The 23859-nt window shown below is 36.6% G+C and overlaps 1 protein-coding gene across 8 annotated transcripts in view; it reads left to right on the forward strand.

The window, feature by feature from the left end:
• The window catches only part of PLEKHA7 (pleckstrin homology domain containing A7), a 152712-nt gene extending 130136 nt beyond the window's left edge, over nt 1-22576 (forward strand). For 6 of the 8 annotated variants that reach the window (XM_032111696.1, XM_032111698.1, XM_032111700.1 and 3 more), the window contains 15 exons: nt 107-175; nt 342-422; nt 1225-1374; nt 2293-2394; nt 5842-5950; nt 6810-7048; nt 7468-7656; nt 7931-8048; nt 8887-8966; nt 9369-9569; nt 12684-12836; nt 15366-15499; nt 16320-16462; nt 19685-19793; nt 21015-22576. In XM_032111696.1, coding sequence (XP_031967587.1) covers nt 107-175; nt 342-422; nt 1225-1374; nt 2293-2394; nt 5842-5950; nt 6810-7048; nt 7468-7656; nt 7931-8048; nt 8887-8966; nt 9369-9569; nt 12684-12836; nt 15366-15499; nt 16320-16462; nt 19685-19782 — 1866 coding nt within the window. In that variant the 3' untranslated portion in view covers nt 19783-19793; nt 21015-22576. The remainder of the gene's footprint in view (nt 1-106; nt 176-341; nt 423-1224; nt 1375-2292; nt 2395-5841; nt 5951-6809; nt 7049-7467; nt 7657-7930; nt 8049-8886; nt 8967-9368; nt 9570-12683; nt 12837-15365; nt 15500-16319; nt 16463-19684; nt 19794-21014) is intronic. The other 2 variants (XM_032111697.1, XM_032111699.1) reach the window with 2 other exon arrangements.
• Nucleotides 22577-23859: the final 1283 nt, after the last annotated feature.

Consider the following 23859-nt stretch of genomic DNA (forward strand, 5'->3'; position numbering starts at 1 on the left):
TTAATAAAAACGAATATTTAACAAAAGTTTTCTTTTCACTGCTGAAGCATAATTAGGTTTTAGTTTGCAACTAATTCCTTACATTTTGAAAACCTGTTCCTCTTAGGTGACAGGACGTGACTCATTAAAAGAAAGAAGTACAAAACCTGTCAAGATTGCAGAAAGTGATATTGATGTGAGTATCAAACACCACTTCAGCACCTCTTGCACTGATTTGTCTATTTCTGTTGTACAGTTATGTGACCATTATTGCACTCCTTGGGGTGAAGTGTTACAAGTGGATACTTTTCTGCTTGGTTTTTAAAATCCAACTTTGTATATGTATATGATTTCATTTCCAGGTGAAGCTAAGTGTTTTCTGTGAGCAGGACAGAATTCTGCAGGACTTGGAGGACAAAATAAGAGCCCTTAAGGAAAATAAAGTAAGTAGATTAAAAAGGGCTTAGTAAAATAAAATACCAACTTTTATCTAATTATGAAATATAAAATATGAAATTATGAACAAAAAATTGAGTGCTGCTTGCACTGTAGTGTGTATAAACTTCTATGATAACAAGAATTGGGTTTTGTGTTAGGATTGAATACCCATTATGGAATGTTTTAATCCCATTTGCCTCATTGCCTGCGAGCCATAGCTGTCAGTAAATTAAGGTGGTTCAGAAAAAAAAGTATTCTAAAATGAAAATAATGTTCAGGTGGATCCTTCAGAAGAGCTACTGTGCAAAATTAATTCCATGTTATTTACTCCTGACTAAATGAATCGGGTCTGTTTCATGTTTTAGACAATATTTTAATCCCTCACATGACTGTTTTACCCATAGCAGTGAATGAGAACATGTCCTTAAACAAACAGCTCATGCTGGGCTGTGGTGAGGCTGTCACAGTTCTGTACTGCTTAAGGGGGTTTTTCTGAAACTGTAAATTGCAGTTTTGTACAGAGTGTAAACAGAAAAAGTCCCCTCTCACTGCTTTGTGTTTTCAATGGTTTGGCTGCTTAATGGAAAAACTTAATGGAAAATATGAGATAACTTTTGGATATAATAGGTAATTAAGGCTCTTGCAGTTTTTTGTTTACATGTGAGTCTCCAAAACAGGAGGCCAATCCTAACTTCTGTTGGCTTATAGGGAAGACTTGGGGCATGGAAAACACCTTTCATATTCCTGCAAGTAGATGCAGAAATTTCCATCTAAATATTGTAAACATACTGCCATCTTCTTTGTTAGGATCAGCTGGAGTCTGTTTTGGAGGTTTTACACAGGCAGATGGATCAGTACAAAGACCAACCACAACATGCAGAAAAAATATCTTACCAGCAGAGACTTTTGCAAGAGGACCTTATACATATTCGGGCTGAAATATCCAAAGTTTCAACGGTATGAGTTTTTGGTTGCTTCAAGAAAACCACAATTAATATCCCAGTTAGACCAAAACTGTGTTGGTCGTTGGATAGGGGCATTGGATAGGGGAGTTAAGACCTGTTCTGAAGAGTTTTGCTTAAGATACAGCGTACTAAACCAAACAAAAATATTAAACAATCTTTCCACCTTTACTTTTCAACGCCTGCCTCCCACCATCCCAAACCAGGCAAAAACCCCTAATCTTTTTAATGTCTTTATATGTTATATGTGGGCTTAAATTGCAAATATTTCAGCTAGTCCTTTGAAAATATAAATGTGATTCTAGGATGTTTTTCCAGGGTAAAAGGAATTGGGAAAATCTGTTGATACTTCATTATAAATATACCATTGATATTATAACTTAATAAAATTCAAATATAGTTTAATGTTGTTTTCCCTCTATTATTACTATCTCTTTATGGAAATGTAACTAGCTCCTTGTAAGATTGTTTCTAGAATTGTATGAACACCTTTCCTATAGTAAGGTCTGATCACTAAAATAACAGTATTACTTAAATATATCGAGTCAGTTTGTGCCTGTAGAAAATGTATGATTTTCACAGTCAGCATTTAAAATGTATTTTTGGGCATAAATAGCAAATCATTATAAAATGGGCTGTACTGTTGCAGAGATTCTGTTCTATGACCATTTGGCTTTGTGTCAGGAACCTGGCCAGAGTTTTTTTAACTAGGGATTCTTGACTTGACCTTCCAAGCTACGAAGTGTTTTCAGGTGTATAATCAAGTCTAAGTAACAGTATAGACTAAAATGGATTATTTACTTCTTTTTATAATAGAATAACAGTAACTTCAAAACACTTTGGTGCTCAATTAGAGAATGGATAAAGTGGTTTTGAAGTTAGCACTGTATTAGAGTATTCCTTCTGTTAACAGGAAATGGAAAATGCCTGGAATGAGTACCTGAAATTAGAAAAGGATGTGAGCCAACTGAAAAAAGCCTTACAGGAGCAGATGAGCAGTTCATTGGTATCTCAGGTGAGTCCAGTTCCAGACACTGTAAACACTTAGAGGATGACTTCTCCTGAACTTCAAGTTACCATCTCGTCAGAGAAATTCTCTGCCATTTTTGCAGTGCATTCAGCTGTCATGTGGTTTGGTTTGCAGAGTTCAGGCACTGTGGCAGCATGGCTGTGCAGTGAAAAAAACCCACTACATTGTCTTGCAGCACATGCAATAGTTTCTCATAAGTTGTCTATGCAAATTTGTCATTATTTTATTACATTTTTATTACATGCTGACATCTTGACATTGATAACGTATTTAATTTATAAGACTGTGCAGGACTTCTTAGTCTTCTGTTTATTTGATCTGACATTGTTGGCTTCTTTATCCATTTTTAAGAGCACCAGTCACTGGTTGTTACTGTCATTGCTTGTTATTTGTCATGTTCTTCTGTTTATGGAAGATTTATCTCTGCAGATTGTTTTGTGAAGTGGAATAAGTGTTTAACAGCCATCAGTAATTGGAAGGCATCTCAGTTTTAAATCAATTATTCAGTTTCAAATCTTAAAAGAAGCTTTGTTTGAAGCTCAGTTATTTTCTTTGCTGAAATGGACATGAAATACCAGATTATTTCTACATACCTGCTTACAACTGGTGACTTTATTCTCAGAGCAGGGAATACAGACTGGATTATTTTTCCTTAGTGTGAGCAGAACAGAACATAAGGAACACAGTTAATGTATAAATTTTTCTCAAATCTTAGTCTGCTTTTCCAAATATCCTGGACCAAAAGAGCTCACTTGTTACATTTTTTTAGCTTATTTATTTGCAGTAAATATCTGATCAGATATAATCTGAAGCCTGTTTATTTTCACTATTAATGGATAAATGTTTTGTGTCAAAGCAAGAGTTGTAAAACTTATTTTGATTGCATCAATCTTCAACATATATTTTCATTTACTTTTCATTTTGGGGGGTGGGGAAGTGATTCAGTTTCTGGAGTCAGAATATTATGTAATTGAGTTCAGCTGTAGAATACATTTTTTAAAAAATCCCAGGGGAATATTGGAATAAAATGGTCCTTCTGCAAAGTTACTTTGTTTAATAAAGGAAAATTACAAATTTAAACAAAATATACCTTTTTAGGCTACTTTGAGATAAAATCTCCAATTAGGCACTGAGCATGCTTAAAATACTGGATGTGTGGCATGGGATTCACCAATACATATGGAAGGGAATGTGGCTTGCACAGAAAAAAATGTTAATTCGGTTAGCTTATCATCTCATATCACATAAGTGATTAATTATAAATACACACACAGCCATAAGCATGTTATCAGTTGTATGTGTGTATACTTATATATACACATATATAAAAGTATGCACAGATATGTTTGGCTAAGTTTTAAAAAACTGTTTCTGAATACCTCTTTTGGAGATACTAGGGGGAACTGATTTTTTGAGAAAGTACTGAATATTCTAAAAAACCGTATTCCTTCAAAGAAGTCTCACGTTAAGTACCCATAGTAGTTAGAATTTTTTTCATCTCTGCCCAAGGATGTGTAGACTCAAGATTGTTTATCTAGCATTTTCCAATAGCACTAAATTAATACACACTGTATTTTAAAAAAATGCAGTCTTCATGGAATATTATTAAAAATTCAGTAAATTTGCAGGCTCAAGTTGCTGTAGGAGACCACTGATGTTGTTTTTATGTAGCATTAATTAAGAGGTTAAAACCTAAATGTTTCGAGTAGCTTGGTTGGAGTAAATCTTGCTTTTTAGAATGTAGCTTCAATTGTCTTTGCTTAAGGGTTGGGGAGGATCTGGGCATGCTGAAATTAACTGAGATAGGTTATTTTATCAGTGATAACTTTTTAGTTGGTGTTTCTTCTCTGGTTTTATGTCATTCTAAATTATGTTTCTGTTTGAAGGAAGTTAGAGAAATAAAATTTTCTTTCCAAGTTACCTTTTCATGCTTGCCAATAAAGTATATTTATACCCCTCTATAAACAGCAATCTCGGCTTTCATAATTTTAAAATTAATTCATCTGCTTATCATTCAGCCCTGGTCCATTTTAGATCTAAAATATTCTCTTCACATCAATATTTAAGTAATGGGAAGAAATAATATTAAAAGATCTGGCTTTTCTACATTGCTAATCCAACATTTTCTGAGTGGTTTCAGAAGCAGGATTTTCAGTGTGATGTAGTGTTTTTTTCACTAGTCTGAGGCTTGATTATTGTAAATCCATCATTTGGTTCCTTGTAGTATGATTAATCTCAGAAAAATGAAATGAAATGTGCAAATTTATAGTTTGTGTCCTGACAATCTTTCAAGATATGTCCCATCTATCGAGTGAGTTTACTACAGGCAAATAACGTTCTCCATCATTTAAATGTTTGTGTTCTTGGCACCCTGTTTGCTGATCTGTAACCTGGCTGAACATATTTCCTGATTTAAGACAGAAAGTGGAAAGCAATTTATATGCCTTCCTTAGCTCTATGAGGTGTAACAGCTTTTACTGAAGTTTTTTTTCACCCTCAGCCTTATAGGATTAATTAGTAGCTATTTTGCAGCTCGTGGGAGGTGATGGATTTCTAGAGTTCTTGAGCAGTTTGTAAGCAATTCTTAAGTGTTTCACTGCCTTCGCTTTCTTTAATAGTATTGGTTTTACAAAGTTTATTCTTGATGCAAATGTTTGAAGTCAGGAGGTTACCAGGCTTTAATTAATTAGATGGCAGCAGCTATTTAGGATGATTGGAATGACTGAAATGGTGCATTCAGGAGCCAGGCTGCAAGATGCACTTAAAGGCAAAATCCAGTCTGTAGACAAAGCTTCCCTTTCTTTCTTTCCTTCCTCCTGGAAAGCCTTGGTAAAGGAAATAGGATGCAAGATGAGACCAAATCCTGGAACAGCAGCAATATATTGTTTTTACCTGAAATACATCATGGCAAGTAGGCCTAACAAAAATATAAGCAGAAATTGAAATTGTCAGCACTTCTGAGTTTGTTTTTTTGCTTTTTTACTACAGCATATTTCCCTTAAATGTGTTAAGATGTTTTGTAAGGCTGCTTTAAGAGTCTTAAGTTTGGTAATTATAGGATTTAAGAACCAAGTTCAAATTAATGGGTTCTAGAAGCTCATTTTATGTTAAACATTAAACTATGTTTTTGTAGTCTGAACAGTATTCTAGAAATAATATAGACTTGTCTCTTTTCCCCCCGTCTTCTGTAAGAAGTCTTCCAACAGTCAGAAAATGCTCTAATAAATTTTATGGGCAAGATATGTTTGTTGGTGTTCTTTGTTTTTTTAAATTTTTATTTTAAAGTAATTATTTAACTCATTTCTAAACTCTTAAGTTTTCATGTAAGTTCTGAAATAGTGATTTGGTTTTGGTATCAAATGACAGAAAGGCTCATAATAAATTAAAAATTAGGTATAACTAATTTTTTTTTTCTTTTACTACAAACAACAGGAGAAAACACAAATACAAAAAGACTTGTGGAGAATTGAAGATGTTACAGCTGGCTTGAGTGCAAATAAAGCAAACTACAAAACCATAGTAGACTCTATAAAGAATCCAGGTAAGGAGAGCATGATGAAGAAATAAAAAATGTACCAATGCAACTGAGTCTTTGGGTCTGTGCACATAATCTGGAAGTTTGTTCTGCTGCAGAAAATCCAGTTAATTCTGCTATTGAGTGTGTCAGAAATCTCTGTTGACTGAGCACATTAACTTGGTGTTTCTTTACTTGAGGTGACAAAGTATTTTTGTTGTTTGTTTTCACATACCAGTGGCACTAAAATGTAACAAGCCATAAGGGGAATAACAATAACAACAATGGGCTAAATTCTTCAAGTTGCAGAAGTGGTTTCTGTCACATGCCAGGCCCTTACCAGTGTGGTGTCTGTTCTGCATCCTGTCCAGGAGCTCTTCTCTGGATTTATTGCTTTTTTTTCCCACTTGGATGCTGCCCAACTGTCCTTGCTGCAGTTGCTTTCCCCCTCCCTCTTCAGGCAGATGTTTAGTGGGCAGAGCAACATCTGGAAGAGAAAGAAGAAGGGAAAGTCTGTGTGGTCTGCATTTCAGTGGCTTTATTGTGTTTCAAAGACAAGACCTAATGCATTGGGATAGCAAGAGCCTGGTAATACCTACTGCAAAATGCACTTTATGTTTAAGGCATCTTTGCTCACCTTTTACATACAGAGATAAAATAGTTCTGAGATGGTCTAGATCTGTAGGCAACTTAAGGAATCTGTGGCATGGGGCCAGATGCAGCTTATGGACTGATTTCATATGACTCCCAGGCTTTTCCTCCCTTTGCTCCCACTGCACTCTACCAGGAGCTTTATGGGATGATATTGAACTATTTGGTTTTATTTTTGGCCTGAAGACTTGCTAGATCCTCATCAAGAAATGTTTTTTGTGTATTTTTCCCCTAGAGAGAAAAACAGTGCCTTCATTTTCTCAGTCTTCAGTGCCTTCCTTACCAGCTTCCCTTGCTACTGTGGAGAGCAAACTTTCAGTCCCTGAGAGCCCTCCACGCAGTCCAGTTAAATCCCCTCTGGAGGTTAGGCTGTATCCACAGCCTTATTTCCAGACCAGGACACAGCACCAAGCACAGCAGCTGAAAAAAATAGAGCCACCTCTTCAGTCACCAGTCAAGCTCAAGCCAAAGGTTGTAAGTACTGCTCTTGTGGGATTCTTTCATCAGTGTTTCCATTTCCCTTCTGTCAGGAGCAGTGGAAGTGTCGTGGTTGGAAGTTCACGCAGTGTGGAGGCACAGCAGGGAGGCACTTGGGGTGTTCGTGTTGGAACTGAGAAGTGGCACATGCAGCACAATACTTGTGCATAACCTGGAGCCTCCTGTAGAGTGTCACAGACTGGTCTAGGACATACTAATGTTCAGAGCCTTCCTTGGAAATGCTTTGTGGTTGATTTCTTGGTCTTGCTTGGGCCTTAAAGCCTCAAGCTTCTGGTGTGGACAGAGGAGAGCATGCTGAAGCAGTCGTGAATAATTCATATAATGCGATGAACTTTCAGTTTATGCCAGACTGTTTTCATGCTGTTTGCCAAATCCCTGTGCTTTCCTATTCCCAGGAAGATGAAGCACCGCCCAGACCTCCTCTCCCTCAGCTGTACAGTCCTGAGGATCAGCCACCAGCTGTCCCACCCCTCCCGAGAGAAGCCACTGTCATCAGACACACCTCGGTGCGGGGCCTGAAACGTCAGTCAGACGAGAGAAAGAGAGACAGAGAACTCGGCCAGTATGTAAATGGAGATTACAGGGTGAGCACTCACACACCTGTACACCTGCTCTTCAAAGATATGGGAACCTTGGATAAAACATGTTATTGTTGTCTGTAGAATATATGGACCTTTAATAAAGTAATCATGATATAGAATGGCAGAGAGATAATAATGATAGTGAGAGATCTATGCCATATAATAATGGCAGAGAGAGATGAAGTAATCCAGAAACAAAGATTTAGGATTTGTTTTAGGATTATTAAGACTTGCTGTCTGTGATTTCATTTGAGTTGATGAGTATTTTTCTGTATAGGTGGAACTGCGTTCATACATGAGTGAACCAGAACTAGCAATGATAGGGGGTGACCTCAGCCACCCTTCCAGTGCTTTAATAAGCCCTGACAGTGGATACCAGACACTACCTACCCGTGGTAAGCCAGGAATTTATGGAGTTGATCTTTAACAGTACTGTCTGTATAGGAGCTTTTCTCTTGTAGGATTTCCTGGAGATGATCTTTATGACCAGATCACTGTATTTAGATAAACTATACAGGGAAAGTCTAGGGATTTTGTGTGTTTTAATGGTGCTGTTACAGACAATCAGCCTTTGGCAAAGCAACTTTATATGTTAGGCTTAAAAAAACCCATAGCAAAACATGGAATTAGCTATTAGAATGTCTCTTATATTAAGAGTTATTTTTCCTCATGATTTCTCTGCTACCTTTTGCAAACTCTTAAGTATTTTTAAAACATTTATATTGCCGTTGAAATGCAACCGATAAAGAATATGAATGTAGTGCCCCAAACATTACATCTGACTTGACACTCCATCCCCACTGTGCTGTAATCCTGTAACTGTTTCACAAATGAGGACAGAGATGATATCTGGGCCAAAAGCAAATAATTTCTTAGCCATTCGCTTCTTATTTCTTTTGTTTCTAGCTGTGAATGTTAAGGTTTTATTTTCTTAATAGATGTGATTATTTATACAGTTTATTTATTGTTGTACAGCTGAGTTCAACCCATCCCTCATTTAATATAAGCTTCTAAATTACTACAGATTTTCTGAATTTTGATCAGTAGTGACCTGAAATGCATTATGTTCGGCTGGAATGAAATTTTATGCCTCTCATGATCTTCTGAATTGCAAAATGTGAGCTAAAATAGTAACCTGAATGCCACAGAAATAGTATAATATTATTTTTAAAAAGTCTGACACTTTCTTTGTCTGTCATCTGGTTTTAAGGCATTCTCTTTTTCCTTATAAAGGTTTGTCTGGATCAACTTCCAGATTGCACCAGTCATCTACCATTTCATCGTTTGCAACACTTCGAAGGGATAGGTCCAAGGTAAGTTTTAAATAAACTTCTGAAGGCAATTGTTTGAACTGCTTGAAATAGTTAAGCCCAGAGTATATTTTGTGTAGCAGTAGTATATTTTTTGTAATTGGGATTATAGTAGCCTGGGAGAGGACCAAGAGCTGTGATCTAACGAAGTGTCCCAGTTTTTCACTTTCTTAAATGAACTGGACAACAAACAACTTACTGCATTTCAAATAGATTTATAAAACAAGGTTTAGAACCAAAAGTCAACACTACTGATAGGAAATACAGAGTTTAAATATGCTAAGAAATGCAAAGTTAATAGAATAAAATTTAGTAATGAGGTAGGAGAAGGAGTTCATTTGTTTGTATACTTCTTATAAACTATTAATTACAACATGTGTTTTGTGTGCCTTGTGACTTCTCCAGGAGAGACCAAAGAGTGCCTTGGAACGTTTATACTCTGGAGACCACCAAAGAGGCAAGATGAGTGCAGAGGAGCAGCTAGAAAGAATGAAGAGACATCAGAAGGCATTAGTGCGGGAACGCAAGAGAACTCTTAGCCAAGGAGAAAGGCAGCCTGTTTCATCTCGGTCTTTCATCAGGCCCGTGTCTGCAGACGTAGGCTCAGTATGTTAGATATGCCTTAAAAGGACTAAACTAAAAATATCTTTGGATTTATTCTTTTATTTTCCCCTGGCAAGCACTTTCACTTGAGCGTGTGTGATGCTTCTAGTCCAATTAAATTAGTGTTCTGTGGTATCAAATGAGTTCGGAGAGTGTGAGGAATAGATGATCTTTTTTACTCGTAGTCAAGGTAAATGTAGCAGGTTCAGCAGGTAAGTTGGTCAGAGGTTAGTGATGAGTGGAGATGCCAGTGTATTGGGGTGATTTCAGAGCCATGTTTTTTTTTTTTTTAAATTGGAATTGTATTTAGAAAGCGTCAGAAGCTTGTACAGTTTTAAAACTGCTTCATAATGGAATGGGCCTTTTAGAATGTTCTTTCTCACCATAGGTATTTTTCCTTTTAGTTCATAAATTAGCCTGCAAGATAGTCGGTGGTAATATCAGACCAAGGTGGTGTTTGTTTGTTCTCTTTTAAAAAGATGATAAATGGATAACCAGTTTTAAAATATAATCATGCTGATTAGGAATTTACGTGAGAGCTAATGTATTTTAATTGATACAAATTCTTCTTTAAAGCTCAAAATGTAGAATATTCTAATAAGGCTCAAATTTAAGCTGCTGAAGAAAAGTATTTTTGTTGCATTCTAAGAGTAAATGCTGTGCAGATGATAAGTTTATAATGATACATTTTGGATACTAACCAAAGCAATTCTAATTGGTGAAGTTACCCAGTTGCTCACTTGGTGCTAAACCAGGATTGTACTGTAATTGCACTTATGCTGTGGTCTTTTAATTTATTTTTTTATTTGATCCGCTAGAGCTTTAGAATGATCACATTGTTTTACCTAATTCATTGCACAAGATCTCTTGCTTTTAGATCCGTCACTCATCATACCTAATGCCTCTTTTTTTTTTTTTTAATTTGCTTGTTTTTAATTTGCAGAATTTTGTAGTTATTTTAAAATTTCTAACTGGACTACTCAATTTTTACCAGGCTTAATTGCATTTAGTACATGTGTGTCAATTGCTGGCATTAAAAAAACCTTTTAATATTCAGCTTTTCATTCCCACTGTTCTGTAGCACTAATTTGCAGCCAGTTATTTGTATTTACTTTCCCAGTAAATACGAGTGCACTGCTTGGAGACATTCATCTGTTTTGTCTTCTGTTTTGCAATCACAAATTTTTTAAAGACAGTGCATAATGTTTGGGAATTGTAGTACTGTAGTATCACTGTTACTTTCATACTTTAATTGGAAGAAATAAATCTGAGCTTCTTATGTTTTCTGACTCACATAACAAACACAAGTCAAAACATTTTCACTACACTCGTTATTAACATTTGTGGCAAACACTTTATTTATAAATTTGGGTGCCATCTTGGTCTTTTTCTTGCTGTAAAGAATTAAAATAGAGTTTTTCAGCCCTAGTAGTGTTTTGTAGAGGTCCTCTCTTGTACCTATAGGGCTTGGATTTGCAAGAGCATGTTTGATAGCACAATTACTTACAGCATTACAATTATTTAGCAGCCAAAATGGCAAACAGTTAAATGTATAATTGAAGTGCTGCTCAGTGTGTAACATTTGCTTTAAACATACCTTGTATGTGTAATTCTAATTTTTAATTGGTCAGCTCTCAAGTGTAGTATGACATTTTAAGTATTGATCACAGTACATGAATTCATTTGTTATATACAATGCCTTTTTCATGTAAAAGTTGCAACATCAAAGCCAATAAAAGTACTGCTTCTTAAGAATGGTTTGATGTTTTTCTTACCTATATACAATAACAACTTGAAAATGATACTGTGTATTTAAGATATACTATATCAATCAGGCCTGGTTCGAATATGAGTAGAAGAATGAGTTTGGAGTACTTGTATGAGAAAATGTTCTTTTCTCTTTTGAATTCTGTAACATATTAATTTTTGAGATGTAATTGCCTTTTACCTACTTAACTTTTTAATATACGTGGAAGATACTTATCTTCTGAGTGAATTCTGAGAGCTTGTGCATGAATAGGTTTCAATTAGATTTAGTAATAGAAGTGGCATAATGAAGTCTAAGGACTTCATGTGGAGTTCAAACTTCATCCAAAACAAGCCAAAGATTTGTCCCAGAAATACTGGAGATGTTTTTAAGAAACATAAAAGTGGCACATTCTCCTATTGATTCCCTCAAAACCTTGAGGAGATAATTTTGTTGTTGTCGTTGTTTTTGTCTCTTCTTTTTCCTACTGGTTTTAATATCGTGTATGGTAAAGTTGCTCAGATCTACTGGATGGAATGATGCTACAACTGAACTTAATTTTTTTGAACAAAAAGGTATTGGTAGTGTCCTTAAGTGTGAGTTTATATGTAACTGTATTGTATGTATTTGTGAAGGGACTAGTGTGCAGTGATTTTGGGTACTCTACATTATGCAGCTTAGTTTAAATATGCTAAATTTAAATATCAATAAATATTTAATAGCTCTGATTTATATTGCTAAATATTTACCTTTTAAAGACCTTGTGAAAGACTTTTGCAGGTAGCTGGACTCTGCTTTCAGTAAAGTCTGAAGAGCTTAAAAGTTAATTAGTTTTTAATTCAAGACAAGTTAACACTAATACACAAAGTATTATCAGCTTTAAACAGTAGGTATTATTTTATTATACATAAAATTTTCAAGCTGTGGTTCTCAACCAGCACTCTAAGTAGCCTTTCTGTGTAGTGATTCAGAACCACACAGCACTGCCTCTTTACAATGCCAAGGACTAATCTGTCAGTCTGTAGGCTCGCTGGTAGTGAGACCTGTGCTCCCAAAGATGTTTGTGTGTAGCTGGTTCCATGTTAATCAGCAAATGTGAAATTGGGATTAATAAATTTCTTAGAATCTAATTCTACTGAACATGTAAAATTAAGCAGTACTCTGAATTCCTCACAGCACAGCTAGAGATCAAAACGCCCACCCGTATGTACCAAGAAATGCAGTTGTATTTTCTTTCTCTTGCCAGTTTAGGGTTTGCCCTGCTGACTCTTTCAGCAGTGCAGCGTTTGCAGCAGTAGTAATATACATTGCTATATGGTGAATTTGGCAGTATGGCTGAATGCTGTTAATTGTTTTGTATCTATTACCAGTGGAAACGAGAGCAAGAATTTGATTTGCAGTTACTTGAGAGGGCAATTCGTGGAGAAGACAAGGATGAAAATGAATGGTTAAAAGTTCAGCCAGTAGCAGTGACAGAGACTGACCTGGAGCCTCAAGACTATGATTTAGATATCAGCAGAGAGGTAATGCTCGCAATCTTTTGCCTCCTAATCTCTGTCCCAAAACATTAACCCTTCTAAGTTTTCAGCAGTAGATTCTCATCCTTTCTTTCAAAAGTTAGCTGGAAGTTTGAACTAAAAGGAGTCTTTTGGGTACTAAAAATTTATGATCTGGCACCTTTGCAATGTTTGTGTTCGTATTGTGTTCTAGTGGAGAGAAGAAATTGAAAAGTTGGCTCTACTCTTTGAAATATATAGCTCAGGCTTTATAAAGGAAAGAGCAATTAACTTAGGGAAGGTTCTATAAATTGGGAAAAAAAGATGAGAAGACAACACGAAGAGTATTTAAAAATGAGAAACAGGAATGAAGGAAAAGTTCCCCAGAGCTACCTTACTGCTCTTAATTTTGACTGGCAAAAGGTGATAGAGAAGAGGAACCACTGCTGTATTTGGGCTTGAACAGAAAACATATTTCAGTCAGCTTTTGGAATGACCCGCTTGGTGTTCTGGGCACGAGGTCTTTTCTCAGCTCCAGTAACCGAGCAAATGTTGGTTTGAAATGCGATTGGGCCATCTGGTGGGAAGGAGAGAACACAGCAAGTGGAAAGGCTTCAGGGGGTACCTTGTGCTGTGTTAAATGCCGCGGGAGATGGCAAACCAGTAAAACTAATAATGATAATTAGACTAGTAAGCACCTGTGCTCTTCTGAAAGCTGTTGGCAGAGTATCATTTTACAGAGAGAGATATTTGTAAAATGTTTACTTTGTGAGTTGTTACCTGTTGAACTCTATGAATGAATGCATCTTTCAGTTAATCTTTGTATAATTTTTACAGAAAATACAGTGCTTCTGTAAACTTCAGAAGCAGAAGATAACTTTTGTTCTACTGCCTTTCCTTGTTGCACTCTGCTATTAATTTTTCTTTTCCAGAAGGCCTTCAGGGCTATGGGAATCGCTTTGTACTTCCTTTAAGCCTTGGATAGGAGACATTTTTGCTCATAGGCATTTCTGTCCTGCTTCAGAGTAACTGAAATAGGTCCGAAGCCCTGAGTGTAAAGCTTCTTTCTCAGTTAACCTGGTTAGAATCGTAGAATGGTTTGTGTTGGAAGGGACCTTAAAGATTGTCTAATTCCAGCCTCCTGCCATGGGCAGGGCCACCTTCCACTGAACCAGAGCTCCATCCAACCTGGCCTTGTTCTTTTCCATTTCATGTGGCCATCCTCTTCACCTGGCAGGCACTTCTGTGTTTGAGGTACCTCTGTGCCTCAGAAGGGAGCATACTCAGTTGTACCTTTAAGGAAATCCATCTGCCGTTCACATGATTAATGGGTCTGTTATTCTGAAAGTGACTGGTTGAGCTAATTTAGATTAGATACCGTATGGAGATAGAGATACACATTTTAAAAAGTGTATATATGTCTGTATCTAAACCTCCATAGAGGAGTTGGATTCAAAAGTAGGGAAGTGTAGTGGAAAAATTAGGATTTTTCTGGAAGCACGGGCTTTGTGTTTCCTGAGAAGGAACTTGAGGCTGTGATTTTAATATAGTTAATTAATTAATATAGTTGTGTGTGTCAGTGTGTGCTCTTGGCCTTCGATTGCCTGTGAATTACTGAGCCTAAGCACCGGGGTTTAGGTCAGGCCACTTTACATAATCCATCGAATTAGAATGAGCCAAGGTCAGTGGTGAAAAATTTAGGATTATTTTCATTGAAAACTTTGAATTTTGAAAACTCATTGCCTCATGAGTGTTTTAACAAAATTCCAAGAAGAAGAAGAAAAAAAATTGCTCTCCTTTACTTAGTTCCATTTATTCACATGTTCTCTATTTTTATTTTCAAAACCAGTCTGTTCTGTATAATAAGAATTGGTTTTCAAGGTCTGTAAACTTTATTTTTGTTGGGTGGAGAGAAAATTTCCCACAAAATAGTGGATCCTAGCAAAAATTTGTTTCTGGCTTTCATGCAATCATGTTACAATTTTCAGTCTATTCAGAATTAGTTTATGCAATGTGTTGTTACAGTTGCACAGTGTAGTGTATTTCTCTCTGCCTTTTGTTTCCTTCTGCTGCTCACAGAAAATTATCCAGTCTCAGAAGAATGACCCTAGGTTAAAACTTGAGGTGATACCTCCTTTCAGTTGTAGGAAGTTCTGGCTGGCATGACACAAATATAATGACATGAATATCTCGGGTTGTCCAGTCAACCACTCTTAGTGGTTGCTTCTTTCTACTGTAAGAACTTGAGGCAGTGTCCTACTTTAGGCTCTAAGCCTGAGCTGAAGAAATGTTTTCTGTTGATTCTGATTGCTTCTGTAATCCCTTTTAATATTTGTTCAGTCTATCTTCTGAAGTAAAAAGAATCAGAGGGAAAAAACACTGTTGAAAGGGCATCAGCTAGAAATTCAGAAGGGGTGTTTAGCATCAGGTGCATGTACTGACTGTGGAAATCCATGCTTTATTCTTTTCACTGTGTTCTCCCACTGAGGAGGATTTAATCTCAATTTCTTTCAAGTCTTCGTTATTGAAAACTCGATGCTTGCTTTCTTTCTACAGTTGTCAAAACCTGAGAAGGTTGTAATTCCAGAACGTTATGTTGAGCTGGAGCCAGAAGAGCCCCTTTCTACAGAAGAGCTGGCAGCAAGGCAGTGGAAAGCAGAAAAGATAAAGAATATTCTTACTAAATCAAGGTTAGGTTTTAGGTTTTTTTCCAAATCTTATACAGGGGCTCATGTTAAACATCGAGAACTAACATAATACAACAATCTTAATTTCTGTTACCTGAATGTACCATGTAGCTTTGAGAAAATGCGCTCAGAATTTATGTAGTAGACTTAGAGCTGCTTTTCAAAACAAGGTCAAGAGATAATGATGAATTTTGTGTATTTTCTTGTTCAGAGAATCCTAAAGTAGTAGTGAGTCCTTACCAACCAACTTGTAGATGAGAATGAGGAGGAAGGAAAGGAAAGGCATGAATCTGACCAAAAGCAGAAGAAAAGTCAGCATGAGAGCAAGTTTTTGTTGTCTCCAGAGAGCGGAGTTGTGAAACAACACTTTTGGCTACTTACAGCTAATACAGAGTCAGCTGAACATTCAGTTTCAAGAATTTGATTTGTCAAGGATCTGTCCTCTCTTTGGAAGGGGTACAGCCTGAGGGACCACCAGGTTATTTCCTTTTCCTTTGAGCACTAGAAAGGAATTTTACTAACAACTTCAAATAAATAGCACGTTTGTAGTGCTTTTATTTAAACAGCATATTTCCAACAAAGGACTTTCAGGTGTTCTTAAGGCTATGCAGAAATTTTGACTGCATGTGAGGTGGCTGTGCCATTTTTCCATGTGCTGTAGGCATTTGCATACAACATCAACCCTATTTAAAGAAGGACAATAAAACAGGGAGCTTGATAGATGAGATCTGAAAACTGCAGTCTGAATCCAAGCTTGTTCTTATCTGCATGGTGGATTCTTTATGTTTGCAAATGTTAATGTTGTTTTTCACTTTCCCCCCAGTATGCACAATCTGCAGCCTACTGTTGCCCAGGACAAACACAACTCGATTGATTTAGATTCACAGCTGCAGGAGCAGGAGCGCATCATTACCATTTCATACGCTCTGGCTTCTGAAGCCTCTCAGAGGAGCAAGGAGGTAGCAGGTAATGCTGAGTTATTTACCAAATAACAGCTATTTCTTACCAGCTTCTCAAGTTGTGTGGGGTTGTTGCTGAATTCCTGGCATAAGAGAAAGTTTTAGTCAATTCATGTTCAAAATAGTGAAGAGTGCATGTAGGTAACAAATGGAGAGGGGCTAATGATTTACATTGAGTATTTGGCCTCCAGTGGACAGGATAAAGGGGGCAAAATAGTATGGTCAATAAGTTCAGAACTTGGAAACTTGCTCTAATAGTGCTAAAAAAATTAACATTTTGATTCTCTATAATTATATTAAATCAAATATTTCTGTATTCATTTTTAAAAGCAAATTGATCTGTGACTTCAAAAAAATCAAGAAAAGAGGATTTTAAATTTTTTTTTTAAGAGAAAGATTCCCTGGTCCAGTGATTGAGATTAGGCTACAATCATTTGCAGCTTGAGCTGTCTGACAACAGGCTGAAAAAGACCTTGTAAAATGGGGATTGGCATGTTTCTGTCTGGTGACCAGGGTGAGAGGTCAGAGCAAGACAGCTGTGCATGAATTCTGCTTGATGCCTGGAAATTAATAGATCCTTTTCAATATGTTGCTAAAAGTGATAATTTCACTCTTGATTGCTTTATAGTTGAAATAAGTAAGAAATGTCAAGAGATTTGTATCACACACTAATCCATGCAGCAGTGATTCCCCCAAGTATCTGACTGGCCATTTATAACTGGCACCATTCACTGTTCCAGTGGAGAACAGAAATAATGGAAACTTCAACTATGATGGAGAAAAAATATGCACATTTCTCATCTGAAGTTGTCAGTTTAAACTTATGGCTCTTGCCACAGCAGCCCTTAAGACCTTCCCATTAAAGACAGATTATTCCAATATTGGAGTGCGTAACGCGCATCTGCAGTAACAGAGTGTTGATTGAATGTGGCTGTACACTCAGGGATGCAGTGCCAGCTAAGCCTGAGGGGAATGGCATTTTGAGGGGATGGAATACATTCTCAAGATAGGAATCTTGAGACTTCAGAGAGTTTCTGGGGGTAATTTAACTGACTGGCAGGAATAAAGTGATTCGCTGAGGAGGCCAGGCATTATAAAGCTAAACCAAACAAACAGAAGAACAGAATTGTAAGATCATGGGAGCATTTCAGGAGTAACCTTGTGGACCTTCAGGCCATCAGTGTATCAAAAGGGCTTTTTCACAGGCGTTTTGATCCCAGTTCCAGTGACCAGAACCTTGTAACAGGTACTCAAATCCTTTGGTTATAGAATGGGAATGTCTTTCATGATGTGTGAGGGAGTGCAGCATTTTGCCACTCAATTTCTAGCTTCTGCTGGGAAAAGGTCACACATCTGGGCTAAGGTCAGCCCAGATGAACACAGCCAGTACTTGAAATTACTCCTCTGTGTCAGTACAACAAGAGCAGAGCACCTGCCCTGCTCAAAGGTCTTCATGGGGCCAGTTAAGTTACTTCTGGGTGTGCCTGAACTTGTAGCAACGGTACAGTACTGAAATAGGTTTGATTTTTTTAAATATTGTGTAGTGAATGTAGTACACATTTCATTACTATAGGTTTTTTTATTTATATATTTTAATTTTTTATGTTGTAATTATCTCAAAAGTGTGACCCATCACATTTTAGGTATATGTAACCACAAAAATATTCTTTATTCTTCTATTTTCCTCAAAGAGGGAATTAAAGTGTGTATTAGGACTGAAATGTTTAAGTGTTGCTTCAGAAAATTTGCAGTCAGTTGCGAGATAAGTTTTAGTTTGATTTTCCTTGTGAGGCACAGCAGCTGCCTCTTTTGTCTTTCAGTTAAAGAAACCCTAACACAGTAGCCAAAGACTAAGGTTTTTAAGGAATCCCAAACCTTTATGTTTGTGCACAGCTTTTGTTGCCACACTTGTACCTCAAAAACTCACTTCTTGAAATATGTCTTGCTTTGAGTTCAATTATTTCTTACTTCTTTAAAAGCAAAAGCCTTTATAGTATTAGAAAAAAAAAAAAAAAAAAAAAAAGCCAAAAATAAGAGTAGTTTGGTTTTAATAGAAAATCTACAAACCAGAAAAGAGTTCAGGTTTTTTAGGTATGGCCTAAATTCTGATGATCTAAGGTGATTAAAAAGAAAAGCATTTGACACTTTGCACAGCTAATTGGACATTCTCATGTAGTCTCATATAACAGATTCCTTCACATTCTTATTTTTGTAGTTTGATTTTCGAAGTGTGGGTTATCATTTGCTCCTTGTTGATGAAGCAGACCGTATCTGAAAATCCCAAATTAATTATCTAGATTTTTTTTACAAAGATTTGTTTATGGAAAAGACTGTGAAGCGTAACTTTGCCCATTATTCAGGGCAACCAATTATGTTAGGATATTATGCTAATCTAAATCTTTTAAGATGAATTGTACATCTATCTAATAGTGCCACTTTAGAGTTTCCTGTGTTCCTAATAAGAAATCAGCCTTTTGAGTAGAAATCATGCCAAGAATCTGGAAGATTAAAGTCAAATACAAGAGTATTAAGAAGTCATTTCCTACATTGTATGCTTTGGCCCTCCTAAATATAAAAGCAGAATTTTAGATTGAGTTCTAATTTCTTCAATTTTATGATTATTGTCTTCTAATACTATACTATTACTCTGGTTTATAAACAAGGATACTTTTAATCATTGTATTCTTTATCCTGTACTTTCAAGCTGAGATATATGAAAATGTATTTACTGTATCACGCATGGCACTAAGCAAAATGTTATACAGATATGTAATTTTTTAAACATTATTTTTCCATATATTTTTTTTGTTTCTGCTTACTGGCATATAACAAAGGAAATGTTGAAAACCTGTAAAGCCTCAGTGAGTCTTGAAATCAGTTTAGCAAATCTAGGTGCTGGTCCAGAGCTTCAGCTTTAAAAGCAGTGCTGATGAGAGTGTATCAGTGTTGTGTGCCTTCATAATGTTCCAGTAAAACTTCATCTTGAGATACGTTGTCCATATTCTCATCCAAATAGGAATCTTTATTTGTTTAATTTATGCAAAGTGTAGACAAAAGCAGCAGGTAGAAATGTTGTTGTTTACATTGTGTTTCATGTGACTAAAATAGTGTAGCACCTCATTCATTGCTAATCAGGTTTCCTATTCATGTGGTAGAAAATTAAGGTCGCTCCGTTTATGATGTGAATGTTTGATTGTGCAGCCTAATTCCTGTGTGTGATCCCTTCTAGCTCAGCAGTTGACCTATCCACCCAAAGCACCCTCACCTTCTGTACCACAGCCACCTCACTCCCCCCTAAGCAATGGATTTCACTACACATTTGTTTAAACACCTTCCAAGTAAGAACTAACTGCTCTCAGCATGCCTGATTTGCCATCGTGCCTGTGCTGTGGCTTGCTAAATTTTAACTTCTTTACTAAACCAAAATTACATCCAAATGAAAGCATGCAGCTACTTTTTCAGAAACCTTTCATTCTGGTAAATATTGCTTCTAATGAGCTAACACGTGGGCTGATGGAGTCTTCAGAGAAGTGCTGTCTCTCTGCAGGTGAGGTGCTTCCTCACTCCTACTGTGGTGAAGGGAGGAGACATCTGTGCTCTGGGTAACAGGGGGCCAGGTTTTCAGCAGCCTCTGTACTCTGGTGGCTGCACAGGGCATATAAAGAGAGAATCCAAAGTACACCTTGTACAAGCAGGGGTTTCCTTTGTGGGCTGGTATCCTACACAGGAGCTGGCATCGGAGTCTTAGCTGAGCTGAAGATTTGGCCCTTTGTAACTAATTCTGCAATGTTATGTTTGACTTCGATCATGCCTTTCATTGGATTATGTTAGCAGAAGGTTGGTTGCTGTCTCTGGTTAAGTTATTTTGCCACTTCAGGTATTAAAATTGTGATAATTTTGTTGTCCTTACAAAAAAAATCTGGATTTGTATCTCAATAGGATTTGCAGAGTTTTCCCTGTTTGAAACAGGAAAAGGTGTAAATATTGTATGCAACTGGTAAGTGCCCCTAGTTAAGACACTTGCTATGCATCCATATTTTGCTTTGATATTATTCTTATCTTTCTGATTTCCTTTGGCTTAATTTTATTGCCTGAAGTTGAACAAGAAGATAAAGCAGAGTTGAAGTAGTAAAGAGGGTTGCGTGAGTAACTCAAGCAATTGTCCAGTGCCAGAGACTCGAGCAGGTGGCCGGGGCTGACCTTCAGAGGTCCCTTCCTACCCCAACCATTCTGTGATTCCAGACTGACTTAAAAACATGTCTAGCACATGTCTGTACAAATATATACACATAGATATACACTTACAGATATATATTGATACAAACTTACATTTTCTTCAGAAGAAGAAAGTAGTTTTGAAAACCAGCACCATGCAGGGGACGCCAGAGCTTGAGCATCAGTGGCATCATGAGATAATTGTTCGCTTAATGTGTCTGTATGAATTGTTCCTTCTGTGAAACTGCAAAAGGCTTAGAAAAAAGGTTTCCAGCAATTGCTTACTGCTTGGCTTTGGTTGACTCCCTTCAATATTTAACCATGTTTGTTTTCCTTCACACCAGCCAAAGCAGTAAGTGAACACTGACGTAAGACTCGAGGCAAATTCCACCTTGTGACCCCTCATGGAAGACAGAGGAGATTCTTTTCCAGTTTTCTGTGGAGATACTCATTGGCTGATGACACCTTCTTCTGGAACGACATTCAGAGAACAATAGGGGGATTTTCTATGAAAATGAAGAGAACTGCAAATCATTTTTTATTTACTTCAGTTTAGTTCACACTTTTTATACGAATAAACGGCACTTTTAATAAACTCTGTAAAATACTGACAATGTATTTTTAGAACAATGTATTTTAGGGTTTTTTTTTAAATCAAGGGCTGAATTCATTTTAAAAGACACTTCTTGCATAGATACTAAACGATGCTGTTACTTCCCCCCCCAGGCTCAGAGGCACATTGTAAAGTTTTGTGAAAAAACCCCCTCAAATTTGAACAAACCTAGAAGCACAGTCATAGGGTATGGATAGAGCTAATGCAGCTGACAGGTTTGGTGAAGGGGTGTTTTGGATTGAATATTTTTATAGAGTTAATCACCCACCCTTTTGCCCATTAAATAATCCATTGCAAGAACTGTTAGCTTGAATTTCTAAGTGTTAGTAACCACTGTATAGCAGAAACTTCCCAAGAAAGCCATAATGAAAGCCAGTTTTAACTCCCATTTCCTTTTTTTGATCCCAGATGATTAACTTGCTGATATCAATCCACAGTTTGTTAGGTTGCCCTTGACAGTAGTGCTGCCCCGTCTGTAACAAACAGCTAACAAATTTTATTTTTTTTTGAAAGTTGAGATGTGAAAGAAGATGATTTTTAATTAAAATATGTGGAGTAAGCAATAAAAAATTATAGTGTGTCATTTGGCTAGTAAATATGTATTTTTCTTCTGATTTTTTTTTCAATAGACATTACAAAATGACATATTGACTAGTATTTATCCTGGAAACAGCAAAACGAATGGAATGTGGCACCTGCTAATTTTGTAGGTATGTTCACCTGGTGCTGATCTTTGCCAAACTTTGGAATTCTGTGCTGTACTTATGCATAGGGCAAAGGGTGAGGTAGTTACAACAAGGAGAAAATAAGATTAAATGAATTGCTGCAACTATACTTGAAAAATCCCTGTGTATGCATCGAATGCAAGACATGGAAAAACTTCCCAATGTTATGTAATTAGTAGCTGAGTTCAGCTCTGGATGAGAAATAACTGAGAAATACTTCTGCAGTATTTTGTGAAACCACTAACTTGTTTATTCCTTATATTCAAGTAGTAGCTAAAACCCCCTTGGAATTGATCTTTGTGTTTCAGACTTTAAGACAAATCATATTATATTAACACTATACTCAGAAATATTCTTAAAAGTATATATTTAGCTAATGCAATCTATTTTACCTCAATACTGCCAGTATCAACTTCAAAACCTTTTGCCAAAATAATGATTTATTTTTGCCTTTATAAAAAAGTTTTGAAAGCATAAATGAATATTTTGCAAGAAAACATTAATTTAAATAAAATGTAACAGTTTGGAAAATGGTATATGTACAGATTAAAATATTAACATAACTGTCTCCTCTTGCCTCTGTCTTGTCTGCTCTCTTATCGGTGTCCAGGTAGTTGGAAATCCAGGGTCATTTGTGCTTTTATCACATTTTGCGCTTCTTTGTTTCAAATCCCATTGAAGTTCTCCAGTTTTGCATTTATTTCACTGGGGTTTGAATCAGGCTCTCTCTATGCCAATTCTACCTTTGAAGAATTATAATAATAATAATTATTATTATTGTTGGTTTTTGTTGTTGGGGGTTTTTTTCTTTTGTTTTTAGAAATGTTTTCTAAGCATTTGATGAAATCTGTCTTTGTTCTTGAGTAGCAAGAGTGGGGTGTTGGCCAAGGGGAAGGTGGTGGGCACTGGCAAAGCTGCAGCTCACTGGCAGTGTTTGACTTTGCAGCAGTTCCCTCAAAAGACACCAGGTTGATGGAGAACAGTGGAAATGTTGAAGTCTTCTGAAAATCAATGTCTCAAGCAAAATGGGAAGCAACAACTAAAAGTATTTCTGTGGTTTAGTGTTGACTGTGTGAATTCGAGGGCGAATGTTTGAGACTGAGTCCTTGGCCTTTGATTGTGAGTGGCAGAAATTCAGAGCTGAGCTGCTTAAGATGTGCTTGTCCTGTTTTTGTGGGGCACAACAAAGCAATGAAGGGAAAGAAGTACAGGCAGTGCTGCTCTGCAGGTTGGGGGAGATGTTCATTCTCTTTCCTTTGATCGCACACACAAAATCTGCTCATTCATGCTTGTGTGGAAGAGAAGATTTTGCCCTAAGCAGATACATCATTAACGTTTGCAACAAAACCAGTCTTGATCTAAAGATTTTGGTCATGTCTGTAGTTAATCCCATATTTGGGGAAAAAATTGTAAGATAATTTTTCTTCCAAAATTTTTGTTTAATATGTGAAATGCTGTTCTTAGTGACCATCTCTTGTAAGGATGGGTGTAGTTTTTAAATAGTAATGGCTAGTTTTCCTATGGATAGTGTGTTTGGTTTGGGTCAATTTCCTTTTCCACTTCTGTTTCTTTTAATCAACATGCTCTTTTCTAGGTGTTACAGGATACTTCCTAGTATTAAAACTAGGGAAAAAAAAAAAAAGTTTACTAGCAGATCGATATAATTTTGGTCAGAAAGTGGCCTTTTTTTCGCCTCTGCCTATTAAACAGTGAAGTCTTTGGGACTAATTGAACTCACTTATTAGAAAGCATTATCAGTTCTTTTGATTGTGCTGGTTTTTAATTAGTGTTTTGTAATGTTATACCAAGCAAAAATTTTGCAGGCTGACTTCTCTTCCCATAAACAGCTGT

This window comes from Corvus moneduloides, chromosome 6 (genome assembly GCF_009650955.1).
Source record: "Corvus moneduloides isolate bCorMon1 chromosome 6, bCorMon1.pri, whole genome shotgun sequence".
Classification (NCBI taxonomy): domain Eukaryota; kingdom Metazoa; phylum Chordata; class Aves; order Passeriformes; family Corvidae; genus Corvus; species Corvus moneduloides.